Here is a 23,835-nt window from a genome sequence, read left to right as displayed (position 1 = left end):
TAAATGTCAGAAAAGTCCACAGGAGTCACTGTACCTGCACAGAGAGGCACCACCAACATGGATGATGCCTTTAATATAACATTTTCTTAAGTTTTATCCTCTTTAAAGACCAATTCAAGTGTCAATTTCTGCTCCAATTTCCATGAGGAGTTGTGAAATCATCTTATGTTTCTTTTCGGTTTGTCAAAAATTGTCTTCTCCTATTTTTTAACTTGAAATATCTGGATTGAGCAAAATGGCAGCCAAGTGATTTAAAACTCCTGTTTTTAAAGCAGCTTTCTCTTTCCTGGTGACAGCTGAAAAACTGTTAGGGTCTGCAAACTGCAATGGATGTCTCATGCACAGATATTTCTAAGTACAGTCAGCCCCACATCACACTTTTCATCCAGCTGTTGGAACTCCAAAGAATTCAGGGTGAGAAGAACATAAAGTCGAGAAAACCGAATGGGGAGATTACAGAGCATGGCAGGAGTTTCTGTGTCAAAGTGTGGATGTTGTTTGTTGCGTTAGTGGGGTTAATAGAAACAACTAAGCACAAGGCAGAAGAAAGAGCCCAAGATCACCTTCTTCAGTGAGGGTCACCTCAAAACTCTCTACAAGGAAGGGAGAAAAGATAAACCCAGATCAGTTAGAAGAAAAGTTAGAGAATCTCAGAGAAAACACAGAGAGGACAGGAAGGAAACATACTGTCGCTATAAGCTTACAGAATAACCGTCAGAGAAGCTCAGATTCAGTTTCTCATAAGTACAAAGTCTTCTGCCAGTTGAAAGAAAAGAAGGATTAAAACATTTATGAAAAGCCGGTTATTTTGAAGTGTTTGCAGTTTTATTAATGCCTCAGCAAATCCTTTTAGAAGAAACAGCTTGTGAAAATGACAGAATATCAAATGACAACCAACTGAAATCTCACTTTTTAATATCAGCGTGTTTTGGAGGATTCTGGAGAGTCAACATGTTTATCTAACTTCTCCAGACACTGCACAAATATTCTCCCAATTCATTAATTCACTCTGACGATAAGATAAAAGGATACCTTGGGTGAACAAATTAATTAAACGATGAAGTCCTTTTCTGTTGGCTGTTTGTTTTAAAAGCCCCGTCAGGGCCTCCAGTGGGTTGGACCTGGTCATTTTGTTTTCACCTACTAAATAATTAGAAATGGATTTCACATTAGGAGCTGCTGTTTAGAGCCAGTCATGCAGTGGGAGTTGTGGGCCTCCGTGTTTACCACAGCACTAATGACCAGCTCACACCAGGAATTCCTCAGCTTTTCACACATCATGCAGGCCTCTAAGCACGGCTCGGGTCAGCCATCAAAAAGATTGTTACATATATTGATTTTACAGTCTTGACCTGCAGCGCTCATTTAACGTGTACATAAATTACCATGATTTATAATATGACAACATTACTTGGCTACTGGGGAAATATGCTGTAAATATACACTGTGTTGCAGCGAGGGCCGCACAATAAGTTAAAAAATAATAATAATAAAAAATCATACTGTGATTAATTTAACTGATAACACAACTGTGATATAAGAATTATCAGGTTTCAAATTCCTACTGCAAACCAATAGGGGGCAGTATGTCACAAGACTAAACGTAAACAGCTGCTAAGTGTAACTGCCATTAGCTAGCTAGCTCTGTTAGTCATGTAGCTGGTGGTTCGGACTAGGGGGGTTTTAGTGTTTACACTGCTAGTTAAGGAGCTTTGGACTGTGATGGGCTGGGGCTAGCTGGTTAGCATGCTAATTTCAGAAAAATATCTCTGTGACAAAAAACACTGACATCAAAACGTCAAAACTGTTATTTCTCCACTTTGTTGATAATGCTAATTCATTTTGTTTTCAACTAAAATTCTTACATACTGCACCTTACAAATTGTGATGGTGTGACGTGTTGGAGTCAGTACCAAACAAACGTGTTTTCCTACATCTGGATATCAAGATTTGTAGAACAAGATGGTTCTTTACTATGATGCTGTTTTGTCCCTTTCACTTTAATCACAAAAATAAAACAGCTTCCTTTGGAAATTGCACTTGGCCAAATCTTCAGCCCTGGTGGAAGCCACTGTCTAATCTAATGAATCAAACAACCCAGATCTGGAGGGCAAACGCTCCCTGCTTTGTGTTCCTCATTTGTTTTAGGGCACAGTCATCCATGAACACAGTGCTCATTTTCAAGTTTGAACGGGCTTTGGTTGAAACTATCTCAGCTCCATTCAGCCTGACTGAACTCACACAGACATGTGCAAACACACAAAAAGACACACTGAAAGCCAGTCATTCTAACACACACACACACACACACACACACACACACACACACACACACACACACACACACACACACACACACACACACACACACACACACACACACACACACACACACACACACACTCATTCAGTGGCTCCTCACACATGCTAAATATTCACCTAATCACGCTGATCTGACTTGCAATTGGGCCTCTTTTGCCTGTGGGTCAGCTTTACAGTGAACGTTGTTTGTTGGCACAGATGAGCCTGCTATAAGGAGGCTGGCACGACAGAACTGGTCACCCCTGCTGCCACGTGAAGCCAGGCTGCTTGCTCTGTTCTGCCTCTCGAGAGCTAGTTCACAGGGACATGCAGTCCATTCGCAAAATCAAAAAAGGGAGCCCCAGCCGAAAGGAGTGGGAGCACTGAGCTACGCATTCAACGCTAATTTACTGTGAAAGGAGGCAAACGCCATACAGAGGATGGGCATGTTACCCCTCGGAAATGATGGGCCTCTCGCTGAAGTAGTCAACCTTGAAATCTGTGTGCTGCAAGGCCGATCAGCTCTTGAGAAAAAGCAAATGTAACGCAAGTTTATGCAGAAAATTTAATCTGATATCCCCTCTGACAGGCACGTGGACGTTAAAGCCTCACTTGCTAAATCAGGAGATGTAATCTGAGATAAAAATGGCCATATCAAGTGGAGTGAGAGCATCGAGAGAGTGTGTGAAGGGAGCAGCAGACAAAAGATCACACAGCTCATGTGATGTGAAAATGTGGGAAATCATTTCCAGTGCGGTGGTGCTTTGAATCCTGGCCAAAGTCAATCCTGGTGTGATTATAAAAAAAAAAAAAAAAAAATTCCCCAGAGCTAATGCTGCCTTGGTACATAAAGCTCAATAATTATGCCTTTCCAGGGGGAGGGGGCAAAAAACATGAAAGAGTATTTTGATCTGAATATCAAAAAAGTCAATCTGGAGGATATGGTATCCAGCTGCATGTCAGTGTTACAGCCATGTCATAAAAATCAAATGAGCTACATAGTACAAAGTTATCTCGTCCTTCACTACAGTCAGTGAACATTTGGTTTGTATAAGCGCACATATAATCTCAAATACAATCCCCATCACAGAGAGTGTTGTAGATAATAAAGCACAAAGCAGAAAGAGGAACTTCATGTATTTAACATGAGATGATGAGCTCAACGTTTATAAATAATCCATTAGCAAACTGATGTGCGTACGTTTAAAGACATGTAATCAATGCCCTTGAAATGTCTAAAAAAAGTTGCATTATACATGCATGAACATCTGCATTCAACACCTGTAACACAATCTCAAAAGCTTTACTGGTGAGTAATAAAAATGTTTTCTCTTTTATTTAGTGTAAAATGAGAGGAGGGCAGAGTGAAGCTGAGGGATTAAAGGAATAGCAGCAGCATCATTAAATCTCCTCTCTCACCTGCGTAGCGTAGGGGAGCATCCTTGTCCAGCGCAATTAGAGGGGGGTCCAGAAGTACTTTGTCATCATTTTCCGTTATGATCCCGTGGTACGTCGTCTCGATCCAGGGTTTGTGCTTATTGACTGTGAGAAACACAGAGAGGAAATGTCAGCGTCTACAAAAACACAAATCATTTATATTCCGAGGTGAGATTTCTTGATAGGCATCTTGTTTTTCTCTCACTGGCACTAATTAGCAATTCACAACCTTTTTTTCTTTGTTTTTAATAATCAGATTTAATCTGTGTTTTCTCGAATCGCCAGTTTGACTTTTATCTTTCCTCCCACTGCAGTTTAAGTAAATATTTAATGAGGTTTTGGGTGCTTTAAATATTTTTAGAAGCACTACACATAATGAAGGCTTCATCTACAACATGAACCACGAGCCAAGGAGGACCAAGAACATGCAGGGTCTGGTGGTAATGTTTAGGGTCCTCTAGATCCTCTGCTGCACATAATTTTCCATCCTAAATGCAGTGTGATAATGCTATATTGTTTGATTTTCTTTTAAGATGATTTTATGACACACACCAGAACCTGGTTTACACCAGAACCACAATCCATAAGTTTATGAGTGTATATCACCGGTATGATAAAGGCTCCGTTGATTACTTTCGGGCCAGTTTGTGGAGTAGTAGTTGGGCAGTTAAAAGCTTTGTGTGCTAGTCGGCCTGGGAAGCATCCCAGCTACTACAGACAGGACTGTGTTGTAGCTGGTGGCTGCAGAAAAAAGCTGCAGTGAGTGACATATTTGGGCTACTTTAGAAAACAGCATTGACGCAGGGGAGATGCAGCTCTCTTACAGCCAATATGTGCTCGCTCCAGAGCACGAGGGAGAGGATGGCAGTCTGTGCTACTGATCTGCAAAGGTGATGCTAACTCTGGATGACAGGGCACTGTCAGGGACAGAAGCTATGGGAGAGGTAACCAGACCAGGCACATTTTCTACAACCGTTATATATTCTTTTTAGTCAAATCTATAAATGTTTTAATTATTTTCTTAAAGAATAAAGAGACTTGTTTTGTTGTTTTTCAAAGCTACTAACTAATGTAGTAAATCCTCTCTGCCCTCACATGAACCCCACTGTCCTTATCCAGAGGGTAACCTTCAATGTTAATGGTCTGATAAGTTCACTGTGAACAGGCTAATCCACACTAACGACTCACTGCTGCGCCAGCCTAAACAATCAACTGCAGCAAATCATCAGCCACAGCATTATACACTTGTAGCCCAACTGTAATGTAGGAAACTGTGCTGGTTATATAATAATTCAACTGGGGTATACAATAATCTCTTAAATAATTTGTAATGCATCAGAAATTGCCAGTGGTTATATGGGAATTCATGTGGATTCACAGAGGAATATTTCTTGATATAAATGCAAGATTTGATTTGTCAGCAGCAACAACGCACACGTGAAAGATGTGAACGGGCCTTTTCTATAATATCCAACTGTCCGAGATATGACATTAAATAAAAGGTAATGACGCTACCACAGCAAATGATAGCTAAAGTCCCGAGAGTCTGTGCTGCACGATAATGAAAAAAAAAGTATTTGCAATATTCACGTTTTTCTGTTATAAATATTACAATATGGAAAATAAAGGAATTTCCACCAGATAACTTGAATAGCTCAACAGAGGTGCATGTAGTGTCACAGTAGGAGGAAGTCACCATGGTTACAACCACCAAGTGGCGGAAAGAAAGTGGAAGCACTGTTCATTACATATTTATGCAGTGCTGCAATCTCTCACATTCGTTCACGCTGAGCTCATTTGCCTTAATTTACACTGCATATGCTGCAATGTCACTATTGTGCATGCACAAGCTTCAATGTCGATGCTGAAACAATATATTGTGCAGCTCTAGCAACGATCCACTTGCTATCAATTCAGTTTTAGATTCCTGAATTAGGATATCTGCTGATATCCATGCTGATACCAATACCAGAGCTCTTTTTTGAAAAACATTGCACACTTGCACAAATAAAGTGCTCAACAAGGTCCAAACGAAAATTTCAAAGAGTGCAATGGGAAAATGTGCAACCAATCAATCACACCATGTAATCAGGATTGGGCCGTGGATCAGTGACATCAATCTGATATCTAAATCAGTGAATAACGTCGGTATTGACAGAAAAATACATGACTATAGCAAACAAGTTTAACATCAATAACATGCCCGATGAGCACTTAATTCTAACACCACAGGGAAAAGTTTCTAAAATAAAGGAGACACCAATAACTTATTATAATGCACTCATGCACAAATTATATCTACAATGTATTCAATTTACTTTTTAATATAAACTTAGAAGGGGCCCATTTGTTGCTGCTAAGAGCACAACACTTTATCCAGCACACGCACACAGATACGTTTATTAAGATACAAAAAAGGCTGTTCCATAAAAACTACAATTACTGTCAGATTCTAGTCTTGTGAGACAGGGTAGTGAATTAATCTGTAATGAAAAACAGGAAGTTACTCAAATATGTATTCTGCCTATATGTATAATACTATAATCATTTCATTTGACAAACTCCAACATAGAAACTGTGGTGAGACAGTCTTTTGACCGTTTTAGCTCACTGGCACTAATGACAAATTCAAAAGCAGGTAAAAAGGTGTTTGAAAGGCAATGCTCACTACTGCCAGCCTCATTACGAACTAAAGCACATCCTCCGGCCCACATTCATCCAATTATCGCTACACAGTGACACATTCCGAGCAAAACATTCAGCTCAACAAGCAACATTATCTAAATAGACAGTGGATTAATTACCGTGTTTCTGTTCAAAATAATGTTACATTTGTTGAGGCTGCCAGACACAAAAGGTTTTTTACACGTTTTGCTTGACATTTTGTGCATTTTAACATCTGAAAAGAAAAGTACTATACTCAAGTTACACAGCATGTCCAGAATTAATAAGAATTAAATATTTTTTCCTCCATGAGCCTTTACAGTTAAATCCTAACTGCAATATGTTTTGAATGCTGAAATTTAATCCACAGCTGTGTCATGTTGCAGAAAGCCTCAACGTCAAACATTCATCGCCTGATAAACAGGAAGACGCCTGATGTTCAATATCGTCGTCCCTGCTACAATTATATAATGAGGTTCAAACAGTAAACAGATAAAACGAAAACCTACAAAAGCATAAATAAATGATGAGGATGTTTTCAGACGACTTTCAATGTCAGTCTGCCAAATCCAATTTCAGCGATTCAAATGACTTCTGTCGTATGTCTTAATTCAGTCACCAATTAGTTTATGTCATAATTTGGTATAATTCTAAGCGATAACATGATCAGTAAAAATTAAGCTTGCAGGGGATTGGTATGATGTAGGCACCACGATGAATGAAGAATTAACCCCCCAAAGTCATTTTTTTTTCCAATGAGAAAAGAACAAAAAATGAAGCAGACTTGTTAGTTAGCGCAAAGTTAACATGTTCTCATTGCTTTATGGCTTAACAAACTACATTAATTGTGCTGGCTGAAGTATTGAATTGTGAATTTATTTTACCATCTCTAGTTGCTTTTCCAAAAACATGTCTCAGCAGGAACTAGATATGGATATAGATATACCTTTATTAAATATTTGACAGAAGAAATAATCCAGGACTTGAGGGTTGATATTTAACAATGACAAAACTACAGCATGACAAAGCATGTGCAGCTATAGTAAGCTGCGTAAAAATCAATAAGTATTACTAAAGACAAGAGGTGTCACAAATCTCCAAGTCCATTATTCAACACTGAAGATCGTGCCATTGGTGGACTATTGCATCTGATTTGTAAAGGCAGATAGACAGCTGGTTTTATGTCCTTACAAGTGTGAAACTATTTGAGAGATTGTGGTATTATTTAAAATAAATATTTTTGGAATTCATCTTGATTAAGATTTAATTTCACCTAACATTTTTGGTTAAATGACAACACAAGCAGCGCTTAATGAGCTGCTTTGTAAGGACAACTTGCTGCGTTTGCCACTAATGTGGAATTGATCGAGCCTAATACATGGTCTTAGCAGAGCATCTCGTGACCTGAAGTGAAATGGATGTCTTTAGACAGACTGCCAGACCAGACTACTACTATAATCTGCTTTAGCTTCCACAGAGCCACAGTTAATGTTAGCCAGGTCACATGTAGACCTCACATTTGTCACTTACTCGTGGCCTACAGCACTGGGGTGCACTGAACCAGGACCAACACAGTATGGAACAACATCAAGCTGCATTCTCAAAGTGCCTGTTCAGTGCCTGTTCAGCCTTATCCTGACCAACAACAACAGATGAACTAACCAGGAGGGCTGTCTGCTTTAACCTAAAAAGCACTTAGTCCATTTTCATAGCATGAATCTTTACTTTGACTCACGAGCCAGTTGAAAAAGAGTGCTACTTAATAAATTGCATTTAATCCTCTGTAAACAGGCACACCAGCTAAAGGCCTGCTGGCACAGGTAAAACAAAGTGTGGCAGTCAGACAGCTCTATCACAGCCAATCAACTTTGTGCTGTGAAGTCAAGCAAACTGACCAAACAATTCCCAACAAACTGCCAGGATGCCTCTGATAAATTCAAAAGCAAGCTGCGTTATGGCTGTGCTGCATCACCGCCCCTTTCACTTACCAGTCTCTTCTATGAAATGAAATCTAAAGCACAATTACACTGACAGCGTTAAATTCTCACTACATTGCGTGAAATTGCCAACAAGGCCCTTTTGACAAGATAGCTTCATCATCCCACAGCAAGCCTGCAGTGAAAGGGCAGAACATTTGCAGGGCTGCTGCTAGTTAGACAGACAACATTTCATACAGAGCAACTTGGACATGATTTGCATAAACACAGACACCATTATTCTTGGAAAATGAATTATCGTAACATATTTTATACTGTAAATGAGACCTATAAGATATAAGACTCTGCATAGAAAGGGAGGGACTAGTTTGTTTGTCTTTTTTTCAAGAGGGGAGGCTTTAGGATTTAGGATAGAATGAGATTAGGGAAAGGGGCTTTAAAATGTTGGAGTCAGTCTGAGAGTGGCTCGCTGTTTCAGCACTGAGGATGTTAAGTGTGGAAGACTGCCATTTTCTTCATTAAACTTAGTAAGGAAACCAATTCATCTAATGCAATACGTACTCACAACTGGCCCAATTACAACCTTTGTGTGTTTTTCAATTAAATAAAGGAAGACGATTGAAGAGGAAACTCTTGTCTCCTTCCACAGAAACAAAATCAACATTGAGCTGAACCCTCTGCAGAAGAAGCATGTAGAAACACTAATGTCTTGATAATTCTCTTGTAAAATAGGCCCAAATCATACGTGTGTCACATGTTACTTTATCCCCTGTAGAGCTGCAACTGACAATGACACTCATTATAAAACAATCCAATCTTAGCTAACGATGCTCATTTTCAGGTTCATAGTTTTATTTTGAGTTACTACTAGATTAGATTCACATGCTTAACTGCTCAAAAGACACACCAGCCTTCTCATACTGTCCAGTGATGCAGCACTGTAGTCCCCCTCTGACTGAAGCAATCCGTTTTAAGCTCCTGTATCTTTTAAGACTGAATACCCAGTCTCCTCTGATTGGTCAGCTCACACACACCTGAGCCAGCACCGCTAACAACAATAGAGCAGCTGTGCTAAATCAATTCTTCCTAGCCAAACTAGCTGCTAGGCATAAATTATGCAAATTTGTGACTTTGTGTTTTCTGTGGTAGAGAGGAGCCTCTGTTGGTGCGGACTTTGACCTTTTTAACTATCAAGATGTTTTACATGCATAAGAACCTATATAAAACAGTGAAGGAAAGGAACAAAAAGAAAAGAAAACAAAATAGGTCTCCTTTAATTTATAAAATATAACAAAACCGTAACAAATACTAATCTCAAGCTCCTGATGTGATGTCTTCAAATTACTTATTTTGTCTGCCCAACAGCCAAAGTCTCAAAGATAATCAGTTTAAAATGATATCAAATAGTAAAAAGTCACAAATCCTAAAATCTTACAAACTGAAAATGACTTGAACAACTAATTATCAAAATTGTTGGAGCATAATTATCCGTTTATCAACAATGTAGAACATGATGACATCATCGTCCCAAATCCTCACATGTTGAAGCAAAGGTAGTCACAACAATTTTGGTCGAATGTTATACCAAGTAAAAAGAAAGGTTAAACCGTATATGTATATATAGAACCGCTAAAAAGAAAATAAGACAATGCTGCAACATTTCCCGTTTTCAAGTAACTTAATCATTACAAGATGTCATGAGGAGCAGACAATAAGGACGGCACATCATAAATGTCATTTGTCATGTGTCTTTTCCTGTCAGAGTGTGGACTGACTGAAGGCAAAGACAAAGCGGCAAAAGAAGAAAAAAGACAGAAGGCGGTAAATTGGGGGTCTGTTTTGGTCCGCCAATTTGCCACCTCGGAGGGTACACCTTTTTCTGCCTCCGTTGCTATGTAAATCCAAGCCGTCAATGTGCTGGCAATTTCGTGAGATGGGTGGATGTGTCGATGACGTGCACTGTTGTGCGAACCACAGCCAGGGACTTTTAAAACCAGGAAACCACAGCAGTCAGTCCATCACTTCATCCACGGACGTCAAGATGAGCAACTGGAGATGCTAGCATCTCCTCGGTCTCTGTATCTGTCTTCATTGTCCGCTTGTTGTTGTAGCGGAAAGCTACTAACGGTTGCTACTTTCAAATTAAAAGCCCCCCCGCGAAGAACCCAGTTCTAAACTCCAATGGGGTGCAATATAAGGCTCTTATTTTGAAGACAACTTCGACCTCCTTCACTCTCCATGCCGGACTTCGTGCTTGACATCACATCACATGTATACGCCTACCGCAGTGGCGGCCAAGTGGCGGCTTTTTGGAAAAGAACGAATATTACACCTCCCTTTTAGACAGAGAAGGCGGCACATTGCAGCCTTTACCTTGCTGCAAATGTGCCAACTTTTCTATCTAAAAGGGGCTACTCAGAGAAAAAGATTACAGTGACCCACCATCCTATTTTCTGGCTAAAAGAAACCATTGGCCTCAATATAAATTTTAGATGGAGGGTTGGGATATAAATACATAGATATGAAGGGCTGATATTTGCCTCTTGCTGAATAATAGATATCAACCATGCAGCGTCATCCAATGCTGACAGAAGCAACCACAACCAACAAAGAAAGAGTTTATAAACATGCAAAGAAGATTAAAATATCTTTCTAAAAAATCCAACCAACAATGAACCCAGCAGTATCCATGATCATACAAATTAAGCCCCAATCTGGCAGAAAAATCCTTTAAGAAGCCTTTTAGAGATGGAGATGTGCCTGAAACTTGAGACAAACACAAATATCACTATTACGATATATGGACAGAAGGCAAGCTACTAGGCCCATTTACAGCCCAGCAACACAGTACCTGGTATGCAATCCTGTTACAAATAAAGCCAATGACATTTAATCCCTTAATGGGATGCGGCCATTTCATTCACTGACAAGGTCAAGAGACAAGCAAGATATCAAACAGAGCAGGTAAGGCTGCCAAAAACAAGCAGCTGCCAAGTCTTTATTATGTGTCTAAAGATGAGTATGACACAATGAATTGAGAACAATCTCCTACCAACACCTGGAATCCACTTTGAAGATGTACAAATGATAAATAGAGAGAGACCTCAGGGGAACAAGAACTTTTCAGAGAGGGAGAGAGAGAGAGCAGCGTTGAAACATGGATGCTATCTGACGCAGGTGGACAAGGATAAAGTGCTTGGTGTGGCTGTGTGTGCCAAGCTGGGCTGTGCCGAGCCATCTACTCATCAGCATTATGTCTCTGCCACCTGCACTGCCAGCCAGTGTGGGCATTTTGAGAGACCATTAATGCTTTAAAATAAATTGCTTCCTGAAATGATGCAACCTATGTCACGTATAGACATTTGTAAGGGCTGGTTTCTCCTTGAAAAGTTGCAGTCAGGGTGTGTGTGGGAAAATATATAATGTATGCACTGACTTTTTAGGTTCGTCTGCAGTGTCACACCATTTTTACACCAAAATAAGTGTGCACATGCAGGTTTTTTAAAACGTGGATAAACCCACAAAAAAGAGGCAGTTGACGGCTTTGTCTTTGTCAGTAGACATGTTTGCCGTTCTGTTCTTTTGTCACATTCAATGTCACAAAAAAGCTTGTGTAATATGTGTATTTATTTTTGGCTGAGTGGTCTTTGTACAGGCAGATTGAATGTCAATGGCTCATTTTTAAATTGGGTATTAAAAACATGCAGTCCTTAAATCATGATCAATAATTGTGACTTCAGTATCCATTCCAAAGTCAGAATAAACATGGCTGCAAATAATTGCAGTACTAATGATGAGACAATATAGCTTGTAGCTACATCTACTACAGGCACGTGCCAAAACTTTAAGAAGGTAGACAATGCATGAAGATGAGTCAGCTACAAGAAACTCTTTAGTATAACACCATTTGTTTTCCAGAGAGACCAGCGCTGCCACTTTTGTGCTTGTCTTGCAACTGATTTACCCAAAGGACAATAAATCGTCTCTCAACTGGCCTCACCTCTCTTTGCATCGAAACACTTTTTTTTTCTGTTAATCTATCTCAAATGAGAACAACAATCCATTAACAGCACCAACAATCAACAATATAAAACACCAAAGCAAACTTTCAGGATTAATACATTTTCTGTGGTGGCACATATTCAGCCATGTGATGTCATCACTGACTTCTTTCATGACCCCCCCAAAGAACAGGGTAACATACTGACCATTCACACTGACACAAAGACAAAACCCCTTTATGGATGCCTCCCTCTTTTATTGGAGCCTAACCTTTACAGTTTGACCTATTAACCGTGATGAAATACTTCCTGCGAGAATGTTAGGGCCACAATAGGTCCTGCTAATCCTGAGATTCAAAAGGATGCATACACTCACTCTCTCCCTCCATGCCACTGCTGTGATGTCTCGTCCTCATGGACGGGGGAATAAAATCATTCGGCCTCCCTGATGCTTGCCAAAAGCTCTGCACGTGTCCGGCTGCTGTATAACCCTCACTACTGCTGTAGACTAAACCAAACACAATGATATTAGACTGGTCACAGGCTACTGGTAACCCTGGGGAAACCAGATAAATACAGCACAGCTGTCCAGATTGTAGCAGCATCATTTCAGCAGATGATCAGTCTGTAATTATCAGATGAAGCCTGATAATGCCTGGGAACCTCTGAGGCCATGTTGTGTAATGATGATGATGCAGCCAACTGTCAGGCCCCTGACGCGCTGTGGAGCTCTGCGCAATCGATTTAGCTCATATTTTACATTTGATGTCCGACAGCCTGCAAGCCTTCACCGTCAAATTTAAAGCTTTACTACAGCCTGCTACAGAGCAGATCAACTGCTCAGCAATGCTTTAGTGCAGAGGTCTTCAATGTTTTTCAAGCCAAGGATCCATTAGCTGATAGAGAGACGGAGAAGGGCACCCGCTATTGATATGATGTTGCATATCAAACTGAGCCATGTGTGGCGGTTTACAGGGCTATGTGAAAACATGCTTTGTCTGTGTTTCCTGTGAAATGAGACATTTGTTGTGGGGAAAATGCTCTGGTGAGAGAAAAAAAAGGGGAACTAAATGTGTACTAAACTGTGTACTAAATACTGCTTTAAAAGTTGTTTTCCATGACTTACAGTACTGAAAAAAATCCTACTATTGTTTAAGCACATACTAGACACTGGAAGTCAGGGTGCCATCAACTGAGGGTAATTTGATTGAAGAATTTTTTCTTTTATGATATTTGTTGTTGGTGGTGTTTGACTGAAACACAGCATTGTTATTGTGAATACAATAACAAGCCATTAAAATATTTTTTTTCAGATTCAATGCATTAATTCTTTTACATTTGTGTGGAATGGATGTCTCAAGGTGATGCTGCAGTTTTTATGGCATCATAGATTCGGCAGCACAACAGAGACACACTGGCAATTAAATCAAAGGTAAATACAAACTTGAGAAATATCTCTAAAATTCGAGTCGTCTGCCCTATAACATATTTTGATATTCTATCATAATACATACTTAAACCCCACAGTCTACTTAACTATCATACCGACTGTAAACAGTGTCCATAAATGTTAGCATCTTTACATATTAAACAATTTAGCGATTGGCTGTTTAACTTGAATTTTAAACTGCTGTAGTTCGTACCAGTCAATGCTGTGGTGTTAGTGTTTGAAAACCCAGCGTTATGAATCAATCTAAATTAGAAGCAAAACCTGTCACTCAAAGGCAACACAAATGGCAGCATGGTCTTTAAGCAGAGTGTGCAGGCTGTCTAATTGCTGTTGTCAGAGACTAAATAAAGCCTCTCTGTTGCCAGGTTGTTATCTGCATTTGTTTCATTAGCTGCAGCAGAATACTGAAGACAGGAGAGAGGGCTTTCTGTGCTCAGGTGACAGTCAGACCTTGGGGTGTTTCCAGGGAGACGGTTAAAAGAAAAACATGAGTTTGGAAAATATGAACAGCTTAAACTGTGAAGACAGAAACACGTATACCGACTGTGTAAAAGTATGTGGGCAGTATGCAATTCCAGCGTTGGATACATATTCTAACTCTTCAAAATCTCTGGGCTTGCCAGTGGCCAAGTTTTCCTGGTGGACAGGAGCAGTTTGAAAAACCACCAGAGCCACTTGTGGCAGTTTTGAAGGCAGCTTCAGGCTCTATTGCTGTCAGACGTTATATCCAACAAACAGAAATTGTATCCAAATAGGTGATGTGAATGCAAATCTCACTCATTGACTTGAATTATGCTGCAAGTGGCTCTCTTAAATCCATGGACCAGGAACAATCAATGAACAATCTGGTCACGGTCTGAAACATTGAACACACTTCTCTGTTTGTCTTGCCTTATAAACACCTCTGCTTTTTGACGCAAGCCGTCTCCATCACAGACTGGGGACTGTTCCAGGAAGCCTTGAAGACACTTAAAGGAAACACAGACCTTAGGGCCCCTCGCTCCCCAAATACCCTGCTCGCACAGGAGAACCTCTCAGTTGCTCTGCCAGGCAACAACATTTGTTTGTCCTACGCAGTCTTAACCGCCCGACAGAAAGAACACACCCTCGACAACCGTAGTGCTACTCTGAAGAGGGGGTTGGGAGCCACAGAGCCTCAACTCAATCACTTCTCTGTGTGAGGGGCACAAAAGAGCCAGTGAGAGTGCAGAAGTGAGAGTGAGACGGCTAGAGCTCAGTGAGGAACTCGGGTGTAGCAAACCTGCGACAGGTAATGTGGTCTCTGGTTAGCTGTTTCCCATGCAGCCTGAATCTTAATGTTGACACACGCAAATGTGAATAGTTCTGCAGTGCCAATATTTGTCCTGGACGTGCTGGTTTTATTACTTTCTCTTAATCAAAATAACACAATGAGATGTACACCATTGGCTATCATTTTCAGAGTGATGGCACTTTGCGTCATTACTGACATTTTAGTGAAGATGCCATTACAGTTTTTGTGGAGTTGGATGGTCTCATGCAATATTATCCACGCAAGAAGCGTCTGTAAAAAAAATTTAATTGATGCAACATTTCAACTGATTTTTTACTTATTCGTAACATTATACCAGAAACCAATTGAATTCCTAGATATTCCGGTACATTCTAAGATTGCTGTTTTCATTTTGCAATATTACTTTTAACATCAAAACAAAGGGCTCATGTGAATTTAAAGTCTGTTCTTGGTGGCCGACATAACTTCCCAGTCATCCGGCACAACTTAATATTCACAACTGAATGACCCATTCTTGACAGATCACTGACTCCATTCAGCCCGCCAAGGCACCAATGAGAGGAAAGTCACCACCGACCCAAATTGAGTCCAGTATTCTCATGGCCCATCTTTTGCAGCACTAAGTGGCAAATTACCAAATCGAAATGCTTCAACAACTTAGCACTTTTCAGAGGATTATCTCATATACACATTCTTGAGGGGCTTGAGTCGCAATCCTTCGAACAGTGACCGCATTGTGGCATGCTTAGTCAAGATCCTGACCCTGAAGTCTGGGCCTAAAAGCCCTTTGTTCCTCTGAGAAATCTCTGAATAAGAGATACTAAAAAAATTTAAGAGTTAACTTGTAGGAACAGGGCCTCTGTGTAGGGCAAGTAAACAGTTATTCAGGACAATGGAGGGGAAAATGTTTGGTTCTGATTGTATGTTTGTCAGCATAAAGTATCTTGACAAACAAACAGTCTTCAATGGATTTTGGAGCAAAAGTAGGCCATGACCCTAAGAGCAAGTGATTAGGTTGGACTGTGAATAGCACCACCATACAGCCAGTCACAAGGCACTTTGTGGATCATAAATCCTGTACCATGAGGTGCAGATTCATTTTTTTCACCCAGATTCTCTTCATTGTGCCACATCTGGTTGTTGGTCTTGCCTTTCTCTGTCTAAACACAGGGATACAGACAAACTCTTTCAACTAGTAATCTTCCCCAAATCTGATACACTGACAGGGGTTCCAACTATTTAGTTGCACTTAAAATTCGGAGCATGTGCGACCAAATCATTTTCACTGGTCACACCATTGCACCTGATATTCAGCAGGTCAGATTAATATTGTATAAAAAGGTATTCCTGTTTACAACTCTGTACATAATATGTTAACAAATTATGTTAAAATGTAATATTTGGATGCACCTAAATGAAAAGGTTAGGCGCACCAGTGTTAAAAGTTAGTCTGGAGCATAGTTTGAATAAATTGTGAAACTGCAATCGAATTTTGATGACTTCTGCATAAACCAGGTACAGTAGTCTGATGATTAATGACCAGAACCACACACTTCTTCATCAATATTCATCATTATTATACAAAGCCCTCAATTTCCTGGACAGACTGGACAAGTAGTCATGGCTGCAGTTGACAAATTAAAACTTTAACAGCACAGGATTATGCACTCACAGCAAAGGTACGTGCTCTCTGAGTCATCATTTAAGTTGCATCTGTGTTCAACGACTGATGTTCAATGACCGATGTGTCTTGCAGTGACAAGTCACAGTGGAATATGTGGAGCAGAACACTAAACATCAAATGAAATGGGTCCTATCAATCAAAACCACATCAAGACTGACATCTTCTTTTTGATTTATGAGCTGATAAAGCTCTGATATTTTCAAAGAGAAACATCTGAAACTGAAGTGGTTCATGTCTTTCACAATATCATCACGTTAGCCAGTAGCCATCACCCAGACGATTTCTAATGATGGTATTTCTGAAGTTAAACAAGTCTGTGAACTGACTCTGAATGATGGCATACAACAGTGTTATGAGAGCTGCATGGAAGAGGCAAACAATGAAGTCATTGTCAGCTGTGTGCATCCACATAGTTTCTGTTTGCCATAACATAGCAAGATGCCATACGTCACAGATTGTTGGAAGCTCAAAGGTTTAAAACCCATTTTAAACCTTTGAGCTTCCAACAATCTTGTGTGACTGAGTCTCTGTTAAAAAAAAAGGGAAAAAAAGAAAAGGGAAATGCAACCATATTCATTTCCCAAGGGTCAACCAGGTCACTGATGGTGGTGAGCCTTTGTTTGGTTTCTGGGATCCTGTAATCAATAAAACCTATTTGCGATGAGTTTCATAAGCAAGGGCAAAAGGTTTCAACCATAATGGTTTGTGAAGGCCGATATCAATAATGATGACGACATGCAAGTAAATGAATAAGCATTTAGACTAAACCTGAAATTATTAGTAAATTAACCAATTAATTGATAACAAAATTTTAAATGTTTTTTGAAAATTCATAATCATTCAAATAATTTTCAAAGTAAAAACCCAAACAACTTAGTAATTTTTCATACAAATAAAGAAAATGTGTTAAATATATTTCCTGCATGTCTTCTTCATGTAAACAAATAATTATATAATAAAACACATTTTTAATAAGGCTGTGGTCAGGGAGGAACCACAGAGGTGAGCCACATCACTAAACATTAAACTACATTATACTGATCCGATACATTGCTCTAACCGTAACTGACAAGCAATGTTTTCCAGTGGATCAATATCCGGTTTCTCCAATGACTGTAAGACAAGAAAGACTGGGCAAGAACACCTGCATCTAACCTCTAATATGTACTTCTTTACAGCCATGTGAGGAGAGCGCATATGTTAACTCAGCAGCACACAAAGCACGGCATCCAATTTGTTCAACTTCAATTACTTAATTCAATGACGAATGAGCCAAGAAACTTCCCAGCAGCCAGCCTTTCCTTTGTCTGGCTGTGTGTGCACAGAGGAAGCTCATGCATCTCAGCAGACCTAATGTTTCACTCGAGAACATGAAGCCACCCAGCAGCTGCTCATGGCAACAGAAAGAGAAACAGATTACATGGGTGAGACCTTGAAAACAAGTGATACAATTCCATCATGGATAAGATAAGAAACTCAGAAGTGTGTATTATCATGGCTTACAATGCTTTGAAGCTTCCTGCCACAGACGATGTGAGTTTGCACCAGTTTTACACACACTGACATTTCCTTGCTGGCGGTGTAATGAATCATATAGACTCGGTAGGTAAGTGCTTTTTTGTATCAAAAACATATTTTTATCAACAGCTCTTTCAAGGTTTGTTGTAGCTATGTCATCAGTGATTAATGTTTGCGTAGGCGAATAGCTGAGGACCACGACATCCAGTGCCAATGCTGCTGAGTTCAGCTGAATGAGCTGAAGCTCCGTTTCACTCACACAAATCAGTTGTCGACATAAACTCAAGATTTCTGGAACAAGAACGACTTGGGGGAAAGAAATGAGGGGTATCTGCTTCTTCATCCGCTGCAACATGGCTCAATTATAAACAATTAGTTGTTAACTCATAAATCACCACCTAACTACGTTGATAATTGACTCAAAATTGTCGATTCTAGCTTCTTAAAAATATGAATACCTTGAGAACATCATCTTGGGCTTCTGGAACCACTGATTGACATTTTCACTATTTTCTGACAATTAACATACGCAGCAACTAATTGATTAATAGAAAAATAATCAACAGATTAGTTGCAGCAAGGGATGTGCGGATAAAAGATATTAACGCAGATTGCGATAAAAAACTAAGAATAAGTTGATCATGGTGAATTTTCCTTATCGGGATAATCTTGATATCCTTACATGAATGACTTGGAAAAGCTGTCTCGCTAAGTGATTTAACAATAAACTAGTAAAAAAAAATTGTGTGTGACCTTATGATTAATGACAAATTACTAAAGATTCTTTGATTGTTTGTTTTTCACAACAGAATAATGTGTGTCTTATCTGTGATACAATAAAATCTGAAGGAAAATGCCAGGTTAAAGTGGTTTCAGTGTGTTTAGGTGCAACTTTAATATATTTTTTAAGATAATTGGGATTTTATTGTGAATCTCAATTATGCTGGACCTGGTAATCATGTCAAGACTTTTTTATATTGTCCAGTGCCTATTTGCAGCCCTACTGGAAGTAGAAAAAAAAGAATCAACAACAAGCCATGAAAACTCAAAGCTTTAGGCTGCAGGTGACAAGAGGCAGCGCACAAAATGAACGAATGACCTTTGGTTAGTAAAAGATAAGCCCTCACCAAGATGGTGATTTCACAGGCCTCCTTCAATGATAAGGGCAGGAACGCCTGCAGGTGCACTTCACAAACACACACTTGGTCGCAACATAAGAGAGGCCAGACTCACACAGTATACCCTGGACTTACTTCCTCTTGATTAATGCAAAAAGAAATTAAGTTACTGCTTTACAAATGGTAGTCTCCCGCCTGCTGTGCATTCTCAGCTGCTTGACATGGCAACAGGAAAAAATATAGCTCGATCAGAAAGCCCCTGTGCAGACTTTTATGGCCGTCTATATCCCTTTCATGGTCTTTATTCTGTTCATGGGGCGTAAGATGGGTGTAGCATTTAAAAGAAAACAACACACAAACTGGCCTCCAGCATTGGCGGCTGCCTGGGCACGCTGATGTGGCGGCTGACTAAGACGCACCTGCCTTTACACACCCTGAAACGTGAAGCTCACACTGGGGAGACAGCGGAATGGGTTTGAGGCTAAAACACAGCCTGTAAATTCATGCAAGGAGGGTGTTTAATGTGTGAGCAGTGAGCTTCCACTGTGAGGAGGGAGGTGGACCGCCCTGCAGCAAATAAAGGCATGTCTCTCTCCTCCTCAGTGTGTGTGATGGTGTCCATCGGTGACATTGCACATGAAGAGGGCAGTTGCACTTTCAGCTCGAGTTATGTAGTAACAGAAGGCCCAGACCTCCTATTGAGGGGCTTTTTTTTTTTTTTTTTAAACCAGTGATTGCAGCACATGCATTTTATTAAATCCACCGACAAAAACAAGGGCTTGTGAAGGGGATCTGCAATGCGTAGCCAACCCAAGCTCCATCCTGGTGCGACCACGGCGATGCCAAAGCGAGCAATAGGCCCACTGATGGCAGAATAAACATGCTGGTGGTTTAACAACACTTAACGTATCAAATAATAATAATTAAAAAATATATAAATAGTAAAAATGGTAAATAAACGTATAGTCGCACATGTTAATTCAGATTTAATCAAATATCTGTTCAAAGCAAGATAAGAACAGCGCGTACCAGACACGGCCGACTTTAAAAAAGAAACCTCACAAACTCTGCCGAAGGTGAGAAATGTGTTGAATCCTAAATCAGACTGCGACTACAAGAGGCAAGTGCCCCAGAAATAGACTGAATTCAGATGACAGAAGGGGGTCGTTACGTGGCCTTGATATCATCTCCAAAGTCGCCTACTCCGGTGGGATGAAAATATATATAAAATATCAGACACATATAATAGCTGCAGTTGGCATATAATGTGTCAATTCAGGGGGTTGTTTGCGGTTAAAATGGACACAGTATCGCGGGGGATGCACTTGCTGCCGGCGGGATACTTCGCGACATCCACCCGCTGCGGCTCCGGAGCTGACCATCCCTGAACAGGTTCCTGAACACGCATCCCTCCAGAGGACCAGAGTCAACGTCTCATTTTAAACCGTCAACGTCTGAAAAACGACCGGAGAGCGACCGTTCACTTCAGAACCCTTCAGGTAGACAGAGAGCAGTATGACACGGAGAGGAGAGACAAAACACAACGGGACATAAATCCCAGCTTAGTTACCTTTAGCTGCCTCCACCGCACATAATAGTCCGAGGACCAGTCCGACAGCGGATGCAAATTGTGTATTCCCTCGGAACCGCATCCCGACTTCGAGTTCAACCGCGGCGAAGTGAAACACAACCTTCTTCTTCTCTGGTCAGTCAGCCGGGAGAGTTTCTCTTAACAAGAAAAATAAAATCCAGGAGATGAGTGTTGGTTACCACGGTAGCTCTAAGATGGCCGTCGTCGCCGCCGCCGCTCTGCTCTCTCCCCTTCAATCACCGCTTCTCTCGCAGTTTTGCAGCTTGGTGCGTTCACGGGCTGTCGGACGTTGGGCTGACACGTTCCCAGCGCGCGGAGTTAACTCTTTCTTGTTAAGCGTTCCTGCGTCCACCATCCATTACAAGTTTCTATAATGTCTAACCACCGGGTCTCAGAATAAACACAAGTGAAGCCGAGTGTGAAAGTTTATTTAGCTAACTCGAGGGCAGGATGTATCAGATGGGGCTCTGACCTGCAAAATCATGATGGAAGAGGGGGTTTTATCTGGTCTTTGATCATTAAGCCTAATACATTCTAATCAATCAATCAATCAATCAATCTGTATTTGTATGCTTACAACAAACACTTTCCAACTGAAGCAGGTCTAGACCATACGCTTTAGTTAATCTATATACAGGGAACCAACATTTCCCCCATGAGCAAGCACTTAGTGACTGTGGTGAGAGAAAAAAACGGATTCTTGCATGGGAGCAAGGCTGGAATAAATGGCTGTTTTGATCTATCACACAACATAGGCTTTGGTTTAAAGACCCCATTTATGGGGCTTTAGGAGAATCTATTGCAAAAATACAATCTAATACTAATAGTAATACTCTAATACTACTTTTATCAGTATATAATCACCTATTTACACACTGTAACTTGTGTACAGTAAGTCAGTCTATTCACATAAGGATGCAATAAGAATGATTATGAACTTGACCTTAAAATGTTGCATATCTCAAAATGTATGTGTTTCATCAAATTACCACGCAACAAACCTGGTAACTAAGTCGGAGGAATAGTGGGTTGATAGCAGACCACCATGCATGGGAGGTCAGTTTTGTTTTCTCACGTGCTAGCTGTCAATATGAAATAAACTTTGCTGCCAAAAATAGGAACAAGAAAAAAGCCTAGAGTTAGAAGATTACATAGTTTATAACATTTAACATTTTTGCCTAATGAACTAATCATCAATCAAACCAATAAATTGATGGCTGTTTCTTGACCTGTAAAACTGAAAGTTTCGGGTGTTTATGAGCAATTAAAAACCACTTGTACTCCACTTCCCACCTCAGACTAAACTAATCTGGGTTACACAGTAAAACTGACACGTTCCCTCAGCAGGTGTCTGCTGACACAGCTGAGAAAAACGAACATCTGTTTTCTGATGGCGTGAAGCAAACAGTTCAACTTCTGTGCTTATGAGAAAAAAACCCTGAGGCAACTTGAGTAGGAAAGTCTACAAACATGCTAACTAATATCAGCAATATCACCCTATGCCAGTCTCTTAAGTGATGGTTCAGACACAAACCCTTTGGGACAGCTTGAGACCAAAAGAACACCCATTCTTTAAGAAAAGGACACTTAATCTTCTGTCTAATACGTATTTGCATTTTGTGTTTAGAATCAGTGACATATATCACACAAGTGTTGCTGTGTTTTGTTTATGTTGTCCATACATGGCAAAAGCCTTCACATTGAAATGAATAATTATAGGCCCATTTGTAGACTGAAAACACTGTTATGTTACTATTATGACAATAAGTCTCAGACTCTCTTGTTACATCCCTGACAAAGTCTGATGGGTTGTATTCAAATACATGAAAATGTCATTTAAACCAAACAACCTTAACAAAAAGTCAGACACATACATGAATTATAAAGATATTGGATAATTTGGGGGTTTTTTTGTTCAGCTTTCCTTCTACTTTCTGCTGTCTCTTCTTATCTCTCAGACAAATGTCAACTAAAAATACTCACTTTGGTTCTGCCTGTATCTTTCCAGCTATCTTAAGTCAGATCTTCAATACAAGTTTTCAGAAATCAGAGCTCAGGAGGAGAACCTGAAGGCAGCACGTGTCCAACGATGGCCAGTGACGTCAATACCTTTATTGTGGGAGCTTGCAGCTAGTTTAGCACAGACGGCTAAACTGAGACTGAGGGCAGGGGCCAAATGGCTTCTGGTGCTACCCAGTGGCACCCGGTGATCATCATAATGTGAAGTGCATGACAACAGTCACAGCTGAAGCTCGGGGCCAACAAGGAGCCTCCAAGGTTTCAGTGTGTCTGAGGACAAAGACATTGCAGTTCAATTGTGGTCACACAGGCTGTTTTGAATTGTTGCAGAAATGAGACCTTTGAGGCATCAGTCCCCTCAGTTATCTCCAAGTGTTGGACATACGCTCAGGGTAGAGGGTACTACTGGCAGAGTGTGGACCCATACAGTGTGCTGCCTTCAGGGCCCTGGCTTGATAATCCAGGCATGGTCAAATGGATATTTCCACAACATGACACTACCATAATGTGACACACTAAAATGCGTGAAAATGCTTATGTGCCTCTGAAGCCGAAGAGTAATTTAATCCTTAAGTCCCAACAGGCGAGATGTGAATTGTACATTTGAAGTACATCCATGCTTTAATTTCGCCCCGAGTTTATTCCACAGAGCGACTTTCATCGAGAGAGGCTACAACGTTCAATGAAAATGAGCATCATATTGGTCATTTAAGAGTTAAATACTATCCTCACCCCGCAGAGCAACCACACAACAACATGTGCATGGCAATGTGAGAATAGCAAGGCCTCGACTTGCAAATGTGGGTGGGGGCTGCTATCTAATCAACACCCTCCGATATGGA

At 40.4% G+C, this 23,835-nt stretch overlaps 1 protein-coding gene across 4 annotated transcripts in view; it reads right to left on the bottom strand.

Moving 5' to 3' along the window:
* Nucleotides 1-21,236, bottom strand: part of clstn1 (calsyntenin 1) — a 39,343-nt gene extending 18,107 nt beyond the window's left edge. For 2 of the 4 annotated variants that reach the window (XM_030423974.1, XM_030423976.1), the window contains exons 1-2: nucleotides 20,954-21,235; nucleotides 3,721-3,843 (exon numbers count right to left, since the gene is read on the bottom strand). In XM_030423974.1, the coding sequence (XP_030279834.1) occupies nucleotides 3,721-3,843; nucleotides 20,954-21,035 (205 nt within the window). In that variant the 5' untranslated portion in view covers nucleotides 21,036-21,235. Of the gene's footprint in view, nucleotides 1-563; nucleotides 594-3,720; nucleotides 3,844-20,953 lie in introns of all 4 variants that reach the window. The other 2 variants (XM_030423975.1, XM_030423973.1) reach the window with 2 other exon arrangements.
* Between the last annotated feature and the right edge of the window lie 2,599 nt (nucleotides 21,237-23,835).

Source organism: Sparus aurata, chromosome 7, assembly GCF_900880675.1.
Source record: "Sparus aurata chromosome 7, fSpaAur1.1, whole genome shotgun sequence".
Taxonomy (NCBI): Eukaryota; Metazoa; Chordata; class Actinopteri; order Spariformes; family Sparidae; genus Sparus; species Sparus aurata.
This window is presented reverse-complemented; position numbering and strand designations above follow the sequence as displayed.